Source organism: Triturus cristatus, chromosome 4_1 (assembly GCF_964204655.1).
Source record: "Triturus cristatus chromosome 4_1, aTriCri1.1, whole genome shotgun sequence".
In the NCBI taxonomy this organism is placed as follows: domain Eukaryota; kingdom Metazoa; phylum Chordata; class Amphibia; order Caudata; family Salamandridae; genus Triturus; species Triturus cristatus.
This window is the reverse complement of record NC_140585.1, coordinates 596,050,756-596,074,816: the sequence shown is the minus strand read 5'-3', so window position 1 is coordinate 596,074,816 and position 24,061 is coordinate 596,050,756. Positions and strand designations below refer to the sequence as shown.

The 24,061-nt window shown below is 44.1% G+C and overlaps 1 protein-coding gene across 7 annotated transcripts in view; it reads right to left on the bottom strand.

Moving 5' to 3' along the window:
• FRMD4A (FERM domain containing 4A) overlaps positions 1 to 24,061 on the bottom strand; it is a 713,130-nt gene that overhangs the window by 97,703 nt on the left and 591,366 nt on the right. For all 7 annotated transcript variants that reach the window (XM_085652949.1, XM_085652947.1, XM_085652946.1 and 4 more), the window contains exons 9-11: positions 13,182 to 13,247; positions 12,921 to 12,978; positions 10,580 to 10,666 (exon numbers count right to left, since the gene is read on the bottom strand). In XM_085652949.1, the coding sequence (XP_085509075.1) occupies positions 10,580 to 10,666; positions 12,921 to 12,978; positions 13,182 to 13,247 (211 nt within the window). The remainder of the gene's footprint in view (positions 1 to 10,579; positions 10,667 to 12,920; positions 12,979 to 13,181; positions 13,248 to 24,061) is intronic.

Here is a 24,061-nt window from a genome sequence, read left to right as displayed (position 1 = left end):
ATTACTTCCTATATATATGCATCTTTTTGCGCGATAACAATCATGGACATTATGCTTTCCACATAGCTCCCTTAATTCGTGGCTGCATTTTCTGCTGCTTTGGTTGCATTGGGTGTGCAAAGGCCCTTCGCACTGAGGGAAATGACCAGCACGTCGGCTATTGCCTGGCAGTGTAAAGGAAGCAACAGCTAAGGCAAAGGAGCACCCGACAGCATAGCGAGCCCGGTCCACCTCTCTGATGCCGTGCGAGAGTTGCAGCCTCGTTGCCAAGGGCTTGTTCAGCTTCATTAGTTAGTCTCATGCAGCTTTAAGATGGTGCACATTTCCAAGCTCGTTCTTGTCTCACGTTGTTCGGGCTCTTCCTAGGGGTGACTAAGGCCACCTCAGCTCCCTTCTGATCTCAGTTGACTCCTCCACTTGAAAACACGCAAGTTCATCATTCCATTTAGAAGCCCCGCTTCCTCTCTGCTGATCACATCTCACTATGAAAACAAGGCATCAATTTCCTTTGCTGATCTGACCTTGTAATGTAACCCAGATGCTCTCGCTGCAGAATTCATCTACTATTAGCGCAAATTGAATTGCTTAATTGAGTGACAGATGTAGAGTGCATGATCAGCACGATCCCTTAAGACTCCACGTCACTTTCCTTCCTAATCATCCAACTGCTTATCCACTCCAAGAGGAAACTAACGAGATACTCCGCGCAACATTAGAAAACCTAAATACATCACCCTAATGCATTATCAAAGTAAGCGTCTTACACATTCGGTGATTGATTCCCTTTCCCTTTGAACGATGAAGGGTCTACTTCAATAGGTCAGGGGGCAGGACAGCACATTCTGAAGACAGATGCTTAGAACACATAATCTAATATAAATACTACTCAAAATGTACTGCATTTTAAATCTGGTAATAGAAAAACCTCCTTGTGTGGATACTGACTGACTGAGCAGTGACCTTGAAGAACAGTCTACATGTGCACTGGTGTGATCCAGCCGCCGAGCATCCCGCCGTGCTATTTGTCGTAGAAGGGCAAGAACAATATCTGATGCCCCCAGCTGTGTAATGCAGAGTGGTATCAAACTATTGTGGTGCTGGTTAGCAAAACCAGAACCTAGTTTGATTGTTGTATAACATCTCCTCGTAATCTATGAAAGGTATGCAGCCTGTTAATAGACTTCTAATGTCGGGAATAAAGGCCAAGTATGCTAAGGGTGGAGTCTCCCTCCTTAAATTACACATTCAAAACCTCAGCTTGGTTCCGAATTTTAGACTGAAGTTATCATCTGAGGGAAACCTTAACCCCTTCAGTGCCCATGACGAGCTGGACTCGTCATGGGCCGCGGTGGCGCTGTGCCCATGACGAGTCCAGCTCGTCATAGACCCCGCCCGCTAATGCAACGGCCGGCACTGGGCGGGGAAAGGGGCGGGCACTGAAGGGGTTAAAGATCCCTAGTGTGAAATCTGGGTAGGCTGAAGTCAAAGCCATTTTGGAATAAAAACAGATGTAAGGCGTTAATAATTGGATACACATCTTTCTGTTGCTCATTACAATTGTCATGTGATGCTCCACTACATAAAAATGAACTGAGTATTCATTGGCTGCTTGGCGGCCGGGACTGGACTGGTGTGCCCAATGGGAAAAACCCATTTGCATGGCCCTGGGATGTCCACAGAAACACAGGAGGAGTTGGGAAAATGGTGGGACTTTCATGGTTTGGGTTTAAATGACTGATGGTGTTAAATCGGTGTATTTGGGGGTGGTCTGTGGCAGGGTTGGTTTGACTGTTTTGATGTTAATGTTTTATGAACAAAAAGTAATACAAATTGGTTATTAAAATCAATGAATTGAGTACGTCTTGTCTTCTGCAACATTTACTGTGCATGGAAATGATTTCCAAAAACCACGCGGCACACCCTCCAATAGTCATAAAACCACAAAGCTCCTCCTAGATGGAATGCACTTTACTTCCACTTGTACTCATATAAACCATTTCGGAATGCCACACTGAAAGAAAACGTCTTCTAATCACACAAACCACACACACAAAAAAACATAATACAGTATCACACTTTTCCTTTGGTTCAACGGATGGCATCGAAAATCCATGTAAAAGTGCGTGTGCAGACCAAGAATGTGGTACAATGACATAGCAATGGTGGACAGGGCCATCCCAATGCAAATAGCATAAGATAGCAATTCAAATATAGTAAGAACAAAGCATGCCATGAACATGGGCCACAATATTCGTCTGTCCAATTTTTAGAGTGGCAGTCTTTAAACTGCAAAAAACCAAACAGGAGACATTTGGTGCATCTAAAAAAGGAATCCCTGCCAATGTGTTTTACTTTTTATTTAGCACCAAATGCATATTCAATGAAGTAGACACAAACAAAGTGTGGACAGCAAATCATTTAGAAGTCAATATAAAAACAATTTTACGACCACTCCAAAAAGGAATGTGTGGTTTAGCCAGAACATCTTGGACAATGCTGTGCTCTAGCCCTTAAGCTTCCAACTTTCCCACCACCCAAGCTTGTACGCAAAGCAAACAATTAAAACAACATTTGAACTACTATATTTTGGCTGAATAAAAAGATTGGGAGGTGCTTAGGGGAGAGACTAAAAACCTCAAATGGTAAGGGAAGTGAAAAGACTGACTGAAGCAGCGATTGTGTTTCCAGAAACCGCACCCTGCAATGTGTCCCACTTTGACCTTCAGGCGGGCACTCAAACTATGAACCGAACGCCGTTGAGCATGGCCTTAGAGGAGAGAGCTCAAGAGCAGGGAACGAAAGTGAACCCCGATGTAACAGAAGTGAGTAAGGTGTTAAAGAAAACCTACGGTAAGATAGTGAAAGCGAAACGGGCAATGGGTTGAAAGTGAACCTGTACAATGAAAAAGACAGATGATGGAAAATGTTTAAAATAAATGTTATAATCACACAATGATGCAGGATACATCATAGAAACAAAAAATATGCATGCCATTGGAATCGATCAATTTAATGCCCCAACAAGAAATGGGGTCTTCACTGGCATTTCATTTAGTGAGTATTCAAATAAAATGAAGTGAATACACAGTTTCTGGGGTTCGTGTCTTGATGTTTATTGGGACTTTCCCAATTGTACTTCTACCCACTGTATGTTCTACAGCAGCATGTATGTGGCCTCCGGTCTTCAAATTAGCCATATCAAAAGAAGAACTCCTACAATGCCACCTTCAGCTTTTCCTGGGTTTACAAGAGCGGAACAAAAGGGCCTACCTTTGCCTCCCTGCCCATAGAGTGTAATCATCACCATAAAGGGTGAGGGAGGCGCGTAAACAAACGGCAGCACATTATTACTAGCATGTGTCTCTGTGAAGCACCCTTCTTCCTTTCAGACTGCAGACTACACAATCTTTCATTACTAAGCAGACTTCACCTAATTGGGCAAACGGTTTGTTATCAAGATAAAGCAGTCCTATCTCAGGCTTACAGCAGATCTGAAAGTTGACCAGAGGCCTTCTCTACGAGAAAACTGAGGACCTTAAAAGATGAAAAGGAGAGGAGCGATCTACCTTGAAAGAACTGTAATCTCTGTGACGTTCACTAAATGTATGATTCGCTATGAAAACACACTGACATAGTAGACAACAAAAAACACAAACATGGACCAAAGCATGCTAAATCTTTCTGGGAACGCAGAATTTATGATTCACAAAAAAGGTACACATTTGCTTCAGTAAAATGTTTAAATGCAATGCATTAATACCCACATCAATGGTTTTCTTCGTGTGGTGACCCATCTGCTTCAGTGGCGAAACTTATTTGTGGTTCTGAGTAAGGGGTTCTTGGGAGCGGCAGATTAATAATTTATATCAACTCATTTTGCTAGGTGTGTGACAAGAGGCTTGTGCTTGTTGGGCTTGGCCATAAAAAGCTATAGAGCCACTGAATGGCTCTTTAGGGCAACAAATAATACCTTCCTTCTTGTCCATGGTTCAAGTCCCATCTGTGACTCAGACTTTGCAAGTCGCCGCTCTCAGATGACCAATGCGCGGTCTGCTTGTAATGAATTCAGCGCTTCAGAACAGTCACCAGAGGATACATTTGCATAACACTAAACTTGTGTCATCATTTGTGGCTCTTACCATAGATGGTTTGAGGACCCTTTAGGCACCATTTTACCACTTTTTATGTGTCTTTTCCTCAGAACTGAGCTGAGGCTCTACAGCTGGGCACAGTGAGAGAACCCCGCTCCGCTGCCCTACATGCATAGACAATTGGGTTTTAGCTTCAAGCGCTGTCAGTTATGTTTATTAGTGTGGACCTGGTTAAAACTCACACTTCATGAAAAAGGGAAAATGAAAACAAATTGTGAGGCGTTTGTCATGCTGGATAATTTATAGCTGAAATGAAAGTTGATCACATTATTTGGCACGTACTTGGGTCACACCTGGACTTAATAGGCTCTCCCAAGATTAAACCGAGTCTCAGGAGACTAGGCTCACGTAGTGACAGGGCGTGTGGAAAGTTATAGGGAGCGCTAGAGACTCCACGCCTGGAAGGAAGTCGAAGGCTTAGAGAACTGAAGCCAGGGAAAGTGCTAGCTAGTATATCCCACCTCATCCACTGCCAACTGCTGCGTCATGAGTAATGAAACTCGAGGCTCTGCCTCGTTCCCACATGTGTGCACCACGCGGTGTGTGTTCTTGAGCACAAGCCTTCCTGTTCGGCTCGGTCATGGGGCCAAAGAGTATCTATCCTATTGAGACTGGGTGGCCACCTTTTCTGAATGGGCCTATAAGTCACTAATTGTTTGGTCCAGTGAGCCGGTTAAAAGATTATGCTTGACTTTTCATTTTACAGGAGAATGTGCATATATTTGCCAATTTATCTCACGCTTATGTTTATTTTGTAAGACCAGTCTTTTGAAAACACACAGAATATCCAAGCTGAGCACACCACTGGTAAGTACTTACAACTGTGGCTGATTAGAAATCACAAAACCAGTGAATTGATTATTTTTATCCAGTTAGGATTAATATTTACATTCAGCCTCCACACCAATTAGTAGACAACAAGAGTGCCAGTCCTTAAACCTAGACAGACAACACTAAAGAGTTTTTTCGGCTGAGCAGTGAACCAAATGTTGACAGCCCGAAAGTAGCAGAGATACATAACAAGATTCTGGAATGAATTTCCTTTAAAGAGGTATGAGTCATTGGATAAAGAAAACCACATTGCCAGCAACAGGTCATTTTGATATTGGTCGATATTCAGATCAAAGGCAATGTCAAAGACTCTGGGTGAAGTTTGATGAGCGCTCGATTATGGTCAGTTACGTCAATCTGATCATTCACTCTTTGAACCCCCAAACTCAAACTCCTGATTAAAGCTCGACATTTACTATTGCCAGAAGCTTGATTTGCCTGAACTGTACCATGAGATAAAATAGATTTTGGCAATGCCCCGCTGGTGGGGACCTAGATGAGGTAAAGCAGCAAGTTTGAAGTACTACCCAATTCTGCAGAAAGAGCAAATATTAACTTGTCTGAAACCACACACGTTTATGGAGTTCGAGGAAGCCTGCCCCGGCTCCTGGTAGCAGACCCTATACAATGAATTGATCTCCTTTCTGATACCCAAAACATTTCACAGCACTGCTTTTAACTACCTTAACCACAGCCTTAAACTATACTGCCCTAAAAGAATGTTGAGATCCAGAGGCAACCATCTCCTGATGACCCCCAAGAAGTTACGGAAGAAGGAACATATGACGTATGTTTCCATGACGGCCATCTCTTTGTGGACCTCCCTAAAGGTAGCCAACACTTATTGCTTTTAGAGAGCGTCTTAAGATGCTTTTATTTGTATAGCACTCATTGGCTCAGGTTGAGGACATGCTTAATTGGTGTGTTTTATAAATACTGAACTAATATACAAAATACAAATAAATATGTTATAACTGTCTAAAAATAAAGGTTTTCATGGAAGATTTCTATATAGCGCTTTAAATAGCATCACATATCGATTCGCACAGGCTCACTTCAGAGTGCTTGATTAACTTGCTGAACTATAGGGACTCTTAAGAGGCAGCCATGCTTTTGCAAACACAGCAAATGTATTTTGTTACTTGCTGTGACCTACTCATGCCATATGACAGCCGCTTCTCCACACGTTGTAAGGTCAGGGTTGATATGGATCCCAAATGAATTCAATAAGGGCTGGTGATCCCCTATTGCCTTTATCCCAGACATCATGTTACCCTCCCCTTCTGACAAAAGACAAGAAGTGTAATTTAACTGTAACCAGTGCCTGGAATCATTATGGACTCATGTGCATAACTGCTGGAATTCAACTATTCAATACCAGAAAATCCACTCAGACCTCCCTTTTCTGAGGCCATGTCACTGATTCACACTGATTCACACTCTGATGATGAGTAAGCTTGATTAGTGCAGTGGCTTACTAAATGTTCGCCCCAGTAATAACACCTCTTCCAAAGGGCAAAATCATCAATTTCACAACCAAAACCATGTACGCTCTACTGTGACCCTCGCCAACCTCGTCATACTGACACTGCGTAGGATGAGTATCTGCCAAACCCAGGGCTGGCTCTTCATTACCCACGGTTGTGTACAAAGCTATGCATTGGGAGGCCCCAGCAACCTATCAGAAGCAACTGCATCACACACTCGTTCGCAGTCATGACCATCATCAGTTAACATCAACGTGCTAACTGTACCTAAACCCCTGCACTCCGTCACTATTCGTATCTTGACCACTGCCCCTGAGCAGTCTCTAGAACCAGCTCACAACTATGCGATGCCTTATCTCAATATTCTGGAAAGGCCGAATAAACCAGAGTGATTTGAGCCTCTTCATGAAAGCTCCAGTTAATTATTCAGTCTATGGGCTGCAACTCACTCCTGCGAGTCACAATGTTTGGATCTTCTCGTATGCAATGTACATGTGCGCTTGGTAAGCGCACATACCAACACTGACAAAATTAAAAGAGTAGCTACCATCTTGGATGACTTTTGGAACTAGCACGTCATGCAAACGAGCCCTCCTTCTGTCCAGTGAAACCCAGAGCACACTGGTGAGTGGCAGCGGCATAAGAATGGTGGCCATGACTGCCCGCATCCAACAGGTGCTGAAGTAATCCTGCTAGAACTTAACCAGACCCCTTCATGTTCAGAGTACAATAATGTGGAATAAATGATTCGCACATTCAGCCCCTCACTTGTATGAGACAGCCATCAGAAGCCCAGGGCCCAGAAGGAGGGAGGAGCGCACAATTTAGGTATAGCGATAAAGAGACAATTAGTTAAGGTAGAGAAATAGCACTCTCGGTACCAATGCCAGACTAAAGTATTAAAATATTTCATGATGTTGTGCCTTTATTGACCGACCACAATCTATGACAAGTTATCAAAAATGTTTTTTGTTGCAACAGGCAGGGTAAACTGATGCCTTGGGGTTAAGGATGGGTACGTAGAGCACATACAGCTGCATCCACTACACTCTACCCTACATACTTTTCCAACACCGGCTGATATACTGGCAGTGACAAGGTTGCTGCAACTTGACCAGTCCCAGTGTCAGAACCTCAAGCATCATACCCAATGCTTCCCATGCAGGACACACTACAAACACGCACGCTGAACCATGTGCCGAGGTTCCCGATAATTGCTCCGGACAGGTTGAGCCCTACGATACCACGGTAGGGACCGTTGTGTACCTACACAAATTCTAATTAACATATGCTCCTAGTTCTATGCCATTCAATATATAAAGCTGTATATTTTGGGAAAGCCTGTGCTTGAGCATATCTTTTCTCCTATGCTGGCATGCGAACACATCCATACGGTATACCATTTATGTGACATTACTATGTGTGATCACAATCTGACTGGGTTGCGCTGTTTGTTGGACTTACTGGTTCAATGTTGCTGGATAGAAGCTTAAGATAAACATAAACAAATCTAAAATTATTATTTTTGGTAGCAATTAATTTAAGTTTGCTGGAAAACTGAAAGAACAAAACTAGACGTGCTTGACTTTTGTTGTTACTGCAGCATTTATCTCAAAAGTACATTTAGCTGGGACTGATTAATACTAGGTATGAAGAGAACTGCCAATAAAGCAATGGCCACTCTTCTGCACTACGATGCCAAATATGGAAGGTGGTCACTTTTTTTGCTGAATGTGCCACTACAGACAAGGACCAACAATTAGCAAATCATCAATGGACCTTCGGCGGTGCCAGGATTCAACTCAAGCTGCAACTCACTGATGAGGCCCAGCAAGCCTGAAGCCAGTTCGCAGTTGCTTTTGTATCCGTTCAGAGGGTTCTGGCCTACCAGTTTGGGCTGGGTTGTTCCTCTTGGGCAGGATGAATTTTATACGGTTGAATAGAGCTGTGGAGTGGCACAGTGAGCAAAAACAATGGGCTAGAATGCCTTATAGAGTAATTATTAGCAGCTGAGACCAATTCAAGTGTTCTATTCAGCACTTTTTTTGTTTTTGACAATGCTGTATGTACACCATTTAATCAAGGTTTATTTTACTTGACTATACATACGTCAAGGAGGTAGCCAGACAATTAAAATACCTCCTACTTTAAACCAAAGTTCTGATGGCACCAAGCAAGAGAAGCAAGTGAGACCAACTCACCTCAGAAGAGCTCCTTTTTCTCTTCCATGCAAGCATTTATACATTCATCCTTTCACTCTTCCATCCACTAATTGATAGCCACTTTTTCACCTTTACTTTCGGTCATCCATTCATTCTTTCATCATTCAGTCTTTAGCCATTCTATCCATCCATCCATCCACCAACCCATCCATCCTTTCACCCACTGACATATCCTTTCACCCCACACAACTTTTCACCCTATCACTCACCCATGCATTCTTTCATGAATCCACCCTTTCTCATCTACCATTTCACTCATCCTTTCATACACCCACACATCCTTTCATATATCCACCTTTTCGCTAATCCTTCCACCCATGGACTCATTCACCTATCCTTCCTGACATCACAGATCTTTTCACTTACCCACCCATTCACTGATCCACACATCCTTTCACCCATCCACGCTTGCACCTGTTAAAATGGAAATCTTGTTCTTATTAATAGAATGTAATGTTCTGAACTCCACATCTACCTCAACTCGCAAATATGTAGTCAGACCGGCCCTGAGACCTAGGCCCAGGATTACTGATTGATGGGTGACAGGTGGGAGGGTGCATAGCTAGCAGCCTCACACTTGGGCAGGAAACTCTTGATCAATCCGATAGATAGGTGGCGTGACATTACAATGGTCAGGGGAGATTGCCTCAATAAAACACACATGGCCGGAGGGGGTACGCGCACCCCAAAAAACACCATAAAGTCAGATGCCACATGAGTTATGAACACACAGCCAATCAGGACCTAGCACATGTAGTGATCATGCGCGTTCCTATGCTGGACATCTGGACATGTTATCCACTGGCCACATGATGTCCACGCAAGGTCAAGATCCACCTGTAGTAACCATTTGACCATTCATTTATGACTTTAAAGGCAACAACCAACATTCGCGCCTTATATGGTATGCCTAAAACTTTTCTAACCTGTTGTGTTTTGTATAAAAGAAGGATGTGTGCTGATTGTAAATTGAGACAGTCCTCAGACCACGTGCCTGCAACTGTTCTCTCGGCCATAATGCTTAATTAAACAAACTGTTCCTGTTTTGCCAGACACCTCTTGACTTCTTTTTAAAGGATTTCAAACTCAAGCAAATCACCCATCCTTTCACACAACCATGCATCCTCACACCCACCCACACATTCTTTCACCCTTCTACGCATCATTTCATCCATCACACTTTCACCCATCCTTTTACCCATCCATGCAGCCTTTCATCAATCCATCCTTTCACCCACCAATGCATTCTTTCACAGATCCATGCATTCTGTCACTCATCCACCGTTTCACCCACCCACACATCCTTTCACCCACCCACAAATCTTGTCACCCTTTCACCAACCCATGCATCCTTTCACCCATCAACGATTTCACCAATCATTCCTTTACACCTTTAATCCTTCCTTCCCTTTTCTAACAACCCATCTTTCTTTAGCGTAAATTATGACCTTTTGTCTGCCGAGTCTCAGACAGGAGAGGCCCCTCAAGAAGCCCACCCCCACTGTAGCTGCTTAGTGACTCCCCTGCCATACGTCCGGTATATATGGTTTTCTAATGCGGGGACTATGGTTCTGACACAACAATGGACGAAACATAAGCACCTATTGTGCATCATTAAAAAACCTTTTGTGACATTGGAGGAACTGGAGACAAATAATAGCCAGACGTTCTATACCAGACTTGCAGACACAAACATGGCCGAACACATTGTGCACAATTTAATTTGTGGTTGTTAATTAATTATTTTCTGCAAAACCCCCTCACCCTACTCAGATTACACATAAAGTTGCTTGATTAAGTGTGGCACGAGTCAAAGCAATACAAGTTAATCAAAAGAAAAATCAAGTCTTATTAAAAAAAAAAGTTATACAAATAAATCCCCACTCACTTTTCTTGGCTTCACTTTGTCGTGGTAGTCGTACTGAAAGATGCCTTTGTAGCTGAGTCCGAGCCACCAGGGGATTCCTTGCTTGTCCTGCAGGGTTCAAAAGAATTTTATGTAGGAATAATGTCTAATAATGCAGTGAAATAGGAGTTTGCAGAGGTTTTTTGGGTGGAAGAAAACATAATAAGGCAGCAGGGCTGGGTGATACACGAGAAACCTAACATAAATCTATCCAAGCGACAGCAATGAACCCTAACAGTCTCCCAGTGACAGGACCTGCCAGGCTGAAAGACGGCGTGTGCATAACATAAGCTAAAGTAATGGGACACAGCCGCCACCACATTTATTACCACAGCACTCTGACTTACTGCCATGAAAAACCAAGACACTCTGGGACTTCAGTCAACATAGGAGGAGGCAGTTTCACAAAGTGGAATGTTCTAAATGGTAAAAGTATTAGTCTGAGCGAAGTCGAAGCACATACTTAAAATTCAATTTCAGATCGCAGCTCCCAAAACATGCTAATTATTGCATTTTTACAGTGTTGGAACCCCAGTTGGGGATTCCCGTGATTGATTGTGTGAGGCCCACAGACCCGGGGGTAGGCAGTTGTCTCTTAAATAAACAGCGGGCCAGGCCTGGAAAATGGAGGCGTGTAAGTGATCACGTGTAATGCCCCCCTCTTCCCCCCACTCCACCCCGAACCTCTCTGGGCTGACTTCCCTCCAGCTGGGTTTCATCCTCGTTCAATCAGTGTGATTGTTGGGAGCAGTCTCTGCTGTCTGGCACGCGCGCACACACTTTTCTTTCTTTAAGCACACACACACACATATGGACAGGCCATGTTTCACTCGCGTGTCGTTCTCGTGATACTCAATGCAGGGCCTGTTCCTAAGCAGTGGTAGTTATTGGCGTGCGATTGGATTTGAAATGTTTGAGGAGGTGACTCTCCCTCCGCTATCCCTCTCAATCCAAATAACTGACTAATATCCACCACTCAAATTACTTTCATATTTCACTATACTAATTCACCAGTAATCCTTTAAGGGTTCCGGAGTAGCGTGATACTAGCCAAAAAAGTGCTTCAACGCCTCATCAGGGGTAGTAAGCGCTATATAAATACAATTACAATACAATATAGGCATAGAAGGTGCAAAGGCTACTGAAGACTGCTGGATCACAAGATGGCGCACATCCACAGTGACGTGTTCACACAGTGTACTGAGCAGTAGCTAGATATGTAGCATCTGGGCAGATGATATAAGGGTTAATGATCTTTGATGCCCAGATGGGCAGATAAAGAGACACGGTCGAGGGTGGGCAGTTAACAGTCTCGTTCATTTCTGGTGCATGGTTGGAGATACAAGAGTGATTGAGGAACTCCCTCAACAAGCACGTCATTTTTTTGGTCTCATTTCACTACACACCAACCATTAGAGCGGTGATGACTCATTCTTGGACCACAAACACAATACAGCTATGTCATAGATGGGGCCAGAGAGCAGAGGACATTCTGTGGGCTTACCTGTGGGATACAATCCCTGCCCAGTGCTGCTGCTTGCAGCCCCCCTTCTCACCAGCCTTCATCAGCGTACTTTAAGGTTTGGTTGGTGTTTAGAAACTAGGAGGCGGCACCAGTTATAGATTACGGTTTGTTATGATGCAGCTTCAAGATTGCCTAATTTGCGTAACTGTGCCACTAAGTCGAAAGGTAATTTGAAGTAATATGAAGGCACTTCCGTGAGGTCACGGAATTAAAGTGCTAGCGATTTCGCATCCATTAAACACTATCATTTTGGTGAACTAATGCTACTGCTGGGATCTCTGGACAAACAAGCTCCCAGGCTTGAGACGAGATGCGTCCTGTAAGCACTGCGCTGTTTGCAAAGTAGGGAGCTGTGAGTTCCTGTTCCGCTTTTCCCCCAGCACAATGTGTTATCTTGAACAGTTCACTAGTCAGTCACCCTACTATAGCAGAGATCACTTAAAAGACCCCCAACTGTGGCAAAATAAGAAAAGAATATGTGGGGGCGGAGGGTAAGGAAAGGTGGTTAAAGTCTGCAGCTTATAAACTCAAAACCTCTCTTGTGACCCAGGCAGTCATGTTTTTAATATTGCACCTGCACTGACACATCAGCGTCTCACAAGCTATGTGGCAAATGCACTTTTAAGGGATGAGTTTCCGGATTTGCTCCGTTCATCGAGAAGGACTGGGCAGCCTCAATCCGAGGTCATCTAAGGGGGACATATTCTTAATATTTATTTTACAATGCAAGCACTATTCGCCCACAGCCAATCTCCACAATCAGTTGAACCCTTCCTTCTCCTCATAACACATACATACCTTCACTGCATAGTAATGCACTCCATAAGTGGGCAGGGACTCGACCACGCTCATATAACTGCAAAAAATAAGCAAAGGAGACTTAGCGACACCATCAAGCATTGGGTCAGTGCAAATATTTCAGAATATTTGGACAGCAGGTTTTTATGGAAAGACGTTCAGCCCGGGATAAGTAGCTGGCAGACATTACACCGCAGACACAGGAAGCGCTAGAAGTCTGGTTATGCGCTTTAGTCCTAAGAATCCTGTCGTCGCACTTACTTTACAATGGCCTGTCCGCGGCTCTGACCAGACAGCTTCTTGTAATGCTCTATAACTCTGTCCTCGCTGAAATGGAAGCAGAAGAACGGCAGCTTTAATAAACAGCTATATGGCTGCGCACATCTGCAAAGTATATTGCACATCTGGACATGCACGAAAGGGATACCTAGAGCATGGGTGGTTCTTGGGCTATGAAGGACTCTCATGGACCACCCAATGGCACTTGACGTAGGAGGCTAGGACATGCCAACCTTAAAGACAGGGAGGTAGAGATGACCAGGTACAGGCATACTTTATGGTTACATCTGTGCGTCAATGGAGGCGGCCATGCTGCAGCAGCACACCCACCTTTGCCTGCTGCAAAGGCAGCCTCTACTGACCCCATGGGATGGGACACACTAGCAACCTGGAACAGTTGAGGTGCACAAATTAACCTAGGTGACCGCAACATAAGGCATGAGGACGAAGGGTGTAGTACTTGTGCAGAGTGCAATGACTTTGTGGGGAAACAGCAAACAAATAGCCAATAGTCTGGCACGCAGGTGTGATGATTCCTTTATTTTATTTTGTATTTCAAGCATATAGCAAAAAATTAAATAGGAGAAATAGAAAATATGCCATCATGTAAACATGGCTGCCTTATTGTCGCAATACAAATTTTAACTTTAAAAACCATTTACCAATATGGCTGTTTTACTAGTAATGTTTTTTTAATCAACACGCTTTTTTACTGTGCCATGCATTTTATTATTAGTGACGTAGAGAAGAATAAGTTACCACCTAACTAAGTATTTCATTCGCAGGCAGCTACAATGTTACAAAGTCAATTAAATACTTAATAACAAACTTTAAAAAGGGGTGCAAACAAAATAAATAGCCAGTAATTAAACTTAATATAAACAATACAATGTTTTATATAAAAATACATTAAATAGAAAACACACACTATTGTTAGGAAATGTGCACGGGCTTTGGCTCCCTTCACTTTGTGTGATGCATAATGGGTAAAGTCTACAGTTTACCCCAGGCTCTATGCTCCGGTGGGTGCAAGCAAAAGGAGAACGACAATTCAACAGACCAAGAGATGATCCTCGTCTAAGCATGTATTACAGAGTCTGGCCAAACACCAAAAGATGCCTCATAGGACAGACCCAAGATAATTGAGTGGAAGCAGATGGACAATTGAATGATGTGTGATGTTTCCAGAGTGTCCAAGGACTACGCTCCGCTCTTTGGAAGGAAAACTACAGGAACCAGCTATATGGACGCAACGCTGTTTGGCTAACTTGGCCAACACAGTTATGAAAGTGCTGTAAATAAGTGTCCAATGTCGCCAACCGGCACGCAGCAGGAAGGCCTCAAGTTCACTATCAACTCAGCCATGCTACTTCTTTACAGATCACCTACACCTCCCTGAGCCGGCTGACGCAACAATAACGTTTTTTTAGCTCTTCGTGCCACAGTGACAATTTAACCTGGGTTATTAATACTCAATTTACTGACCTCGGAAGGATGGAAGGCTGAGTGAGTCTTGGTGAGATATAAACTCACTACCAGTGTTAACTCGCGCAGTTCCTTTTCCAATGACGGATTGGATAAGGGCCTTCTGAATCTTTTAGTTGCACCATCAGCTGGGACGCATCAAACACTTTCTCGCAGTGTTTCCTTGCGGTCTCAGCAAGCTTGGCCCATTTCTTCTCAATCAAGTAATGCTGGGACACAAAGTGAAAGCAGGCAGACACATCATTATTCTTAGGTTTCTACTGGTCCAGTTGGGGGCATGGACAACCTGGACACTTCTGAGAAATGTGCTACCATAAGCACTGTGACCTAGTCCCCAGATAAACACACGGTATTCAGCAGACATCTGCTTGTTCCAGCATCATGTCCCTGAGCCACCCAATCAGCTAAAGCGGAGGAGCGTCACCCCGCTGCTCGTGGAGCAGTGTAAAAAACAGTAAAATGATAATAGCAGAAGTTATTTTCGTTATTATAATTTTTTTACCCCGACAAGGTTGGGTGGAGCTGAGACTCCAGTGACGTCCGGGAGGAGGAGTGGTTGCTGCGCTCCAAAGTGCGCAGGACTGCTTGGCCAGCCCTCTTGGGCCGGCCAAGCAATCCTGCGCACTTTGCCTGTTCCCCACCAGGCTGCATTACACAGTCTGGTGAGGAAAATACGCACCCTCCCATTCCCCGTCTGAGCGCCGAGCCACGGCACTCAGACCAGTCAAAACGCTGCATCGAAGCATTGTGATTGGCTATGTGGAGGGTGCCTGTTTGCTTCCTGGTTCCGGTGGTGAGAGGACAATGGACGACATAGGAGAGACGACTGAGGAGAAATGCAGCGAGGCGGTAGGTGTTTTTTCTTTGTAACCCTGCCTCACTCCCCCCCTGCTCCTCTAACCCTGTTCCCTGCCAACAAACACTGCCAATCAGCTACTTCTAGTAAGGATAAATGAGCATGGCCTCATGCCCAAACAGGGGGAGGGTACCTCTTTACACATTTTATCTCCAGTAATAATTAGAGTTTGAGGGCCATAACTTTACTAATATGTTGGATATATATTGCAACCTATGCAGGATTCTGAAAGCATTTTGCGTCGTAATAGACACATGTTATTCAGGGGACAATCCACAACCTTATCTTTTAAGGTCTTTGCAGAGGGAAACACTTCTCAAACACTCTCCTGAACTGGGGCCTTTCATTGATGGTTAAAGCCTGAAGAGTGAAATTTAGCTTAAAGTCCAGTTCCCACCCATATACAGTCTCTAGAAACAAAATCCAGCAAGAGTTCATTCCTTTAGCAAACATCAAAACAGGCTTTTTAACTTGACCTTTGAGACAGCCTGATCTCTCTTCCCAGACTAATTTTAATACTGTATAAAATACATACATATAGGGCCTTTGGTCAGTGGTCTTAATCCACTGGAGTATTACACTGCCATTCATGCTTTGCTTCCCTCCACCTCAGCATACACCATGAGGCCGGAGTCAGCCCACGTCAGCCCTTGGCTCCCTCTGTTTGAGGGACAGCATTTTGCTTGTATACAAAGTGCACATCAGCCATTAAAATAGTCAATGCCAGGGCTGCTGGGACAATGTGTGCTCAATTTCTCAATTTTATTTTTTTAAATCTTTCGTTCCCTGCATGAAGGTTGCTAGTGACAACTACCTTTAAATAGGATTTGTCATTTTTTAAAAACAATAATTTCAAATACCAATCCCAAACTACCCCCAGCGCATGCGCATACATGTGAACACACAGACAGCCTTCTAATAATGTTTTTTTTATACTTTGTTAAAAATACTCTTCCAAGATGGCTGTTTGTTTGTGCGCATACGTGTGCATGCACGAACAGCAATCTTGGAACGGTTTTACAAACAGGCAGAATAAAAACCCTTCCAAGATGGCTGTTTGTTTGTGCGCATACGTGTGCATGCACGGACAGCAATCTTGGAATGGTTTTACAAACAGGCAGAATGAAAACCCTTCCAAGATGGCAGTCTGTTTGTGCGTGTAATATCATTGGCATATTTTATTATTCTTTAACCGTCCCAACAATGCTGATGCATTGCTTCTGAATGTGTTGGTCATCCTGGAATGGTAAAGCAAACAAGCATTAGCAAAACCAGTAACTCTGAGGCCAGGTATTAAAGGCTAGACCTAGAGGATTGCACTGCTTGTTATTCATGTAGTTCCCCTTGGTTTGGACATTGGAGAAATATTGTATTCTTTGGTAAATCCAGGATTTTCAACTAGTTAATCCTTTTATGTACCATTTCTCAGCAACTGGCAAAGAATGTCAATGCCATGTTCCTTCCATTTCAACAGTGGGGACCTCAAAAGAAGAATGTTATTTTTTAACAGGTTCGATCTCATATTATAAACATCTTCATAACGTCCGGTCTGGCTTGCTGATGGGCAATGGCCAGTACTATGCGGCGGCCACAATGCACCTTGTCTGTGTTTCAAGGTGGTGCTCTGCAGTAGTGTGCGCTTAGGCAGCCTTGTAGCAGAGAATACAATCTGGAACCCAGCACGCCCAGTGCCTTCGTTCAGTTTCACGCCATAGGGGGAGAGAGGATTCCATATAATGTGCTTTATGATCCTCAAGAGCTGCTGAATAACAACCTGAGGTGAAGATGCGAAACCTGGCAAAGAAAATCAAGAGTCTGCAACGGGCATGCATCCTTGATGACTGCACAGTGTCGAACCACGAGGCAGTCAGCGGGTGGCACCTGGTCAAGTCACCTGTGAGTTTACAATAGACAAAGGGCCTTTCTTCATACAGCACAGCCACGTTTGAAGAAACAGGTACTCTCCAAGTGTGTAAAATATTTTTAGTTTCCATTTCTGGGAGTATGACTTAGGAACAGCTATTTTTAATTAGCCGAGTGTTCTCATTCATGTTGGGTCATGATACAGGGCTCTTAGTCCAGCTGTATTCAGACTGCTAAGAGACAGGTAAGGGTCACTTGCTCGCTTCAGGCTTCGGAACATACTTTGGCCAAGGCTTGGAGATTATGATCCGTGCTCGATTCTGTGCTATGCTGTATGAGGGAATATTGTGGTGATGGGAGGCACAGCAAACCAATGCTGACGTCATTTTGTTCTCTCTTAGGACCATTTTTCAGACCTTTTCCTGCCAGTAGTGGAAGTCAGTTTGAAGCAAACTGTGGGCAATGAGGAGAAGTCTTTGCTATAGAACAGATGACATTACCAAGAGTGGCCATTTTCATGGTGCCCTTCACCTCAGTGTGCGGCTAACTGGAGTCAGTGCTTAATATGCACCAGTGGTTGCCAGTGGGGGCCACCGGCACTCATTTTTGGGACCGGCACTCACTTTTTACGCATCAGATATTTACTGAGCGCACGAGAGGGAAAAAACAATGAAAGCAGAAAGATGGAGGAAGCGAAAGACGGCAAAGCCGTCATAAAGGGAGAAAGGAGAAAGCTGCAAGAGTAGGAAAAAGGGGCAGGGAGTGTTTAGTAATACATTAAAGATGAATAAGGTGGATGTAGGACTACACTGCTTTGGTATTGGGTGTGCCGGGCATCTGAGCAGAGCTTTAGGCCTTGGAACTCATTCTTACACAAATTAAGCACTGACTGACGTTATTGTTACTCATGTCAATTGTATTGCCCTTGGAAATAAAATAAGTGATTAAAATCAAAAGGGTTCAAACCTAGGACTCACAGATAACACATTCCTATGTACGCAGCAGGTGCATTAACCCACTGAGGTACTCTGATAAACAGTGTTATCACAGAACATTTCCCATTGGAGAGCTGAAGTTGGTAAGAGACATGATTTAATGCACGCTGAGGAGCAGCAGGCCAAGCACTGGCCCTCACGGTAGCCATTCCATCTCTGAAAATGGTACGTGATACGCAGCCATTATCTGACTGAGCGATACCCAGGGATTAGATATTGGCAGAGTAAAAGACAACCATTACATCAGAAGGATGGGAAACATTTACAGCACCATTACTTCCACTGTGACAAATGAGGCCACATGAGTCACTTAGCCAGAGATGCCTGACAGGCCGAAGCTTTGCAGCACGGTTTCATCTCTTCATCGCGTTCTTTGTAGCTAGTTCCGACAACATGACAATACTGACAGACAAGTGGGTCTCCAACAGAATAAATGTAGTGTGCTGCTGTGACTGCTTGCAACACACCCTCGGTGCCTCGTCTGCTTGTTCTTAAACTCTCAGAAGCTAGGGCCTCAACAAATGCTGCTTTTCATTTCACTCGTAGAGCGACGGATGGCCCAATACAAGGCTGCACACGACTCATGGACACACTCGGATACCAGGAACGACGTCAGACGGCTGTGGATACTGACACAGCGTTACTGAGGTGGCACGCAGAGATGGCGGGATGCTAAGATGTGCCTACTTTGCAGTGATCCGGTTTGGGGCCAAATGGAAATGTTTGATTGACCCAAAAGGGCATGAATTTAAAGGATGGACAGACCCAACCGAATAACAGGGAGGCTCCTGAGTGCACCAGAGAGCTTAAGAGTAGATCAACAATACCCGTGCAGGAAGCAGAAGACGCACAAAGGCTCAACAGGACCCATGCCCTGGAGATCCGTCGCCGCCTCTTTAAGCAGGGTCATGTGGTGCAGTCACTGAGAGAAGATGACCAGGGTTTCACCACGATGACAATTCAAATGGACCCTCCCACATTTCAAATGGGAAAAATAAGCCCACCTGATAAACAGTTGGCCCATGTGCATCAGGTCACAGAATGAAGAATTTGCTGATCCGAAATTTTAAAGAAGGCTTAAAATACCCCTGCGCTGTTGCCTGTCTGCATTTTAACTCTAGTTGACACTATGTGACTTCGGGGCATTCTTGGCACTACTTCACTTTTACAGTTTAAATTGTTTAGCTTAACATGTTTCACAGAAGCTGCCACAGTTAAACAAACAGCACTCCGAACATCTGATAGAATTGGAGCATTGAAAGCATGTGAGTGTGGGTCATGACCTCTGCCTGCCGCGCGGGCTGCCACGTGCTCTGTCACGTGCATGAAAGCATGGAGGCCATCCCCCTCGGCAGTATTCTTGCTGGCGCTGTTGGTGCTTACAGTAAAGCGGTCTTCACGTGCTCCAGAGCTGGAGGTCGGCCCTTGGTTTGCTGCCTGAGGCCTCGACGCTTCTTGACTCTGTGCAATTGTGTCCACTCTTTCTGGAAGGCTAAAACTTTCAAGGAGGTGACCTTGGGTCAACCGGAAGAATTTGTGCTTGCCACGGTAGCCACAGGCTACTTACAAACACTTAAAGCAAAATATGCTAAAAATGATCTTTTCGAGGCTCCGCAGGCACTGACTGCTGTTCTGTGGTAGCCTCTCGATGCGAGTACCAGTGCGGTTTATATATGGTTCATGTAGCGGTTACAGTTTTGGGGCGTTTCCCACAGTAACCCAGCTTGAATGGTCTTTGTTTGTGTATGGATGTATTAAATGCATGTCTGTAATGTATGTATAATTCCTCTGTCCCTCTTTCTTCGTCAACATCTCCACAGACCCAACCAATCCGAATTGTGTTACTCGAGTATCCCCTTGTGAATCGATGCTGCTGCAGATGGCTGGCGTTGGCCATGCTCTGCAATCACCCCGATGACCACCACCCTGTCCACAACATGACAGCAGGAGAACCCTACATCCAGCACTATGCCACTTTAACTATGTCTGTAAGTAAACACGGTACCAAATAACTGGCAGACTTGTCACATAAATACTAGTAATAGAATTACTGTACTCCATTTCAGAAGTGATTCCATCATTTTCTGCTCAGGAAAATACTGCCCCGACCTCCAGTACGTCAGTGCTGTGCCCTTTGCTAATAACCAGTTATATTGCGCGAGCTCTCCACTATCTTCCCCTAGCCCTGGATGTTTTTAGCTGTGCACTGATTGATTTCTGCTCTTGTACCAGATATGTGCTCCTGACCTCTGCCCACTTACCACGCCAACCTTCAAAGGAAATTCGAGCCAAATTGATCACTTCTGTAGTTATGTCTTTCCCTAGACACAATCTTCCATGTTTCTCCCAGCGTTCTGAATTTGTTTTTTTTATCTCCTTTGTTATTATTAGGCCAGTGTGTGCCTCCAGACTACCTGCTAGTTACAGTTGCGGTCACCTTCTCTTCGTGATCAGGTTCATCATACATGATCATTTATAACTTTTGATTCAAACAAACTGGATCCTTTCCCCTTTTGCAGAGTTTTAGGTCTAGCTGCAGAGTGCTTTTGGCTGCTGGCTATCAAAGACTTCTTATTGATCATCCAATTAACCAACAGTGGGCTTAGAGCCAGCCCATTGCCACCCGTTTGTTGGCTTTCTAGTTATTCTCGCTTGTTTGCTTTTTATTCAGTGGCTTTCTTTCTTCCTGTTTTGTCTCTCCCATGAATCTTAGCATCCTCTTGTTTAGATAATTCTCCTTCCTCTGCTCATATTCAGGGAACTATATTTGTCTTTTTTATCGGCCAACCATGAGATGGTGTGGGCTTTCTTGCTCTCTCCTTCATGTGCTGCTTCTAGCCTCATACACCGCCTACGTGCTCCTCCATCCCCAGCTCATCCATTACTTCCGCCACCTTTCCTTGGCTTTTAAATGTATTTTCTCCTCTTGCATAAAAAACAATTGTTTCTCCTCCCACCCTGTTGCTTCCCCCCAATCCGTGCTGACTTATAACTAAACGGTACTCTGTTGCTCCTGCGTCCTGCCCCTGCCATCGCTTTGCAGCTCCATATGCTTCCAGACCGCTCCTTTTTAGGTCTCACCGACCAAACAGCGCAAGATGTCTGGCTGCGAAAAATCTATTGTGAGCTTTCAGTGTGCTTACACCCCACCTATTGCGTACTACTAGTTGGCTCGATTGTCCCTCTTATTTGCTTTCTTGTTATTCGATTGTTTGCCTGCCTCTTCTTGTTATTGAGCCTTCTATGGGCATAGCCTTTTTGCGCTCAGTTTGATTGACTAATTTGTATCCTTCCACTGATCTCATTAAAGGAATTGCCCAGTCAAATACTTGCTCCAACACACTGCGTTGCTCCCCGCTCCTCCCAGCGTATCCGTAAAAGCACAGCAATAGAGATATTTGTGATGGGGTATGGCTGAACAGCAGACTCTAAGTGTTGTTTTTGTTTTATCGTCTGCATGCCACATATTGCATGAAGGGAAATGTTTTGACACACAAAAGCTTTTATGGAGTTGGGGAAAGGGTCATCTGAGTTGGTGTCTTGGGCAGAAGGTGTACTTAAGATGACACTTCTCTTGAAGATCTATAGTTCTGCTCACTGGGATATTGCAGAGGACCAAACGTCTGAATCCTGTGGAAGGTAAATTAGGCCTTGGCAGTGTTTCCCTTTACAGTTTGTAACTTTTTTTATTCATTTTAAATGATGCACAGAGTTTACTGAGTAAAAAGTATTTGGAAAAATACACCAGACCATTTATAAAGATTGAAAAAGCTAAATTCAATGCACAGTTCGAGATATCGAAAGGTATGTTTGCTTTTCCTCTAGTATTTTGAAAGATATCTTTTTTACTTTTTTAAATAATACTTTACAGACAGTCCTCCTCAAAGCCAACAGCTAGGCACCCACATTATACAGGCGAGACCTAGTTGCTTGCTTATATTTACAACAGGCACGGCCGGTACAGGTGAGAGTGGTGGGATGGGCAAGGGAGGTGAGCCGACATATGACGGGAGAGGAATAATAAAATAAAACCACCTACCTTGCGCTTGCCGCAGCGCCAACTCTGCAATGTGGCGAGCACAAGGTAAATTGTTTTATTTATGTTCCCTATCCCGTTGTATGTTGACTGTACCGGCCACGCCTGATTTACAAGGATATTTTATTTAGTGCCAACAGACTGTCTTACAACCATTTTTTAGTGCATTCATGCTATTGTCTGCTCACCACTGTAAAGTGAGCGCACATTTCCAGCCCGGTGAGTTCTGGGGTATCCTCATTCCATTCCTGGCTGTAGGTTTTACAGGCATTGCCTGAGGAAAGGCAGGCAGTGGGTGAGTGGTGGGAGATAATGTGGTTAAAGTCAGACGGTGGCAGGGTGAGGGGCTTTGAGAGTCTCTACCTGGCAAAGGCTGATCAATTCTGAAAATCCTAACCATTTTAAGAAGTCTGTACACATACATTTGTTATGTATGCTTAAAGATTCTTGGCTTACTTCCCGTTCTGTCTTTTCATAAAACACCAGCTTCAACCCTTACTTACTTTGTGGGGTCCAATGACTTAGGTCGCACATGAAGCGGAAAAACAGGTCGCACATGAAGTGGAAAAACAGGGAACAAGACAGGGCAGGACAAAGCTTGCTGTGGGTGGGAAAGCGCCAACAAGAGCACTGGCTTTGAAAACAAGCATTAGCTACTCACAAAGGAAACTAACAATGAAGAGACGCTTTAATGTGAAATCGAGCCCTCTCCGTGGCATCTGTGTTTGAACAGTCTTGCGTGACACGACTCCAGGTCAAGCCAAGCCACTCCCTTTCATTGCACTGAAATGGTTATGAGAGCAGTAGGTGAGGGAAACCGCTCACTATTAAAAGTAATGCATGATTTATGCCCACAATCACACTAAGTCATGATAAAATCTCATTGCACAGGAAAGTCCCAGCACAACATCTAACGCAGCCCTTAAGAAATGCTACTGGCACAGTAGATGGTGAACACAACCCTTCTAGAAAATGACTCTTTGCTATTTGTGGCCAGATTACAGCACTTTTTTCGCACGCATTTGGACAAATGACACTGAAAATGTATAGAATGTCCCATAAAAAACAAAAACAAGCATTTGCAATGCAAAAGGTCTCGCATTTGCGAGAGATAAAGCTATTGGCATTGTAAATGACAACGCCTTTAATGTATCTGTTTTGCTAATTAATACATACTAAAAAGAACTGTCATTTACAATGCCAATGGCTCAAACTTTTGAAAATGAGAGGCCTGTTCAAAGAGTGGCACCATTGTCCCGGGCTGCTCAGAAAGTTAAAGCGTGCATGGCACGCTGAATGTTGCAGGAAAACATGTTGTGCCTGCAGTAGGAGAAACTCATTAAAGAAAACTGTGTTTACAGACTAAAAAAGACTACCATCTAACAACCGAAGTAAAAGGGCCAGTCCTGATAGGATGTCACAAGTGAAGACAAGGCGGTGGGTACTATGGAGGGACTACCAAGCCTATTAACGTATCAAAAGCCAGCATTTACAAAGGACAATGACATAAGCCAATGACAAATATGGGCGGAAGTGGGCGGGGTTTCGATTCCATACTCCAATACAACATGCGCTGTCCAGGCTCGACCTAAAAAACGCGTTAACAGTTGGAGGGTTAAGGTCCCAG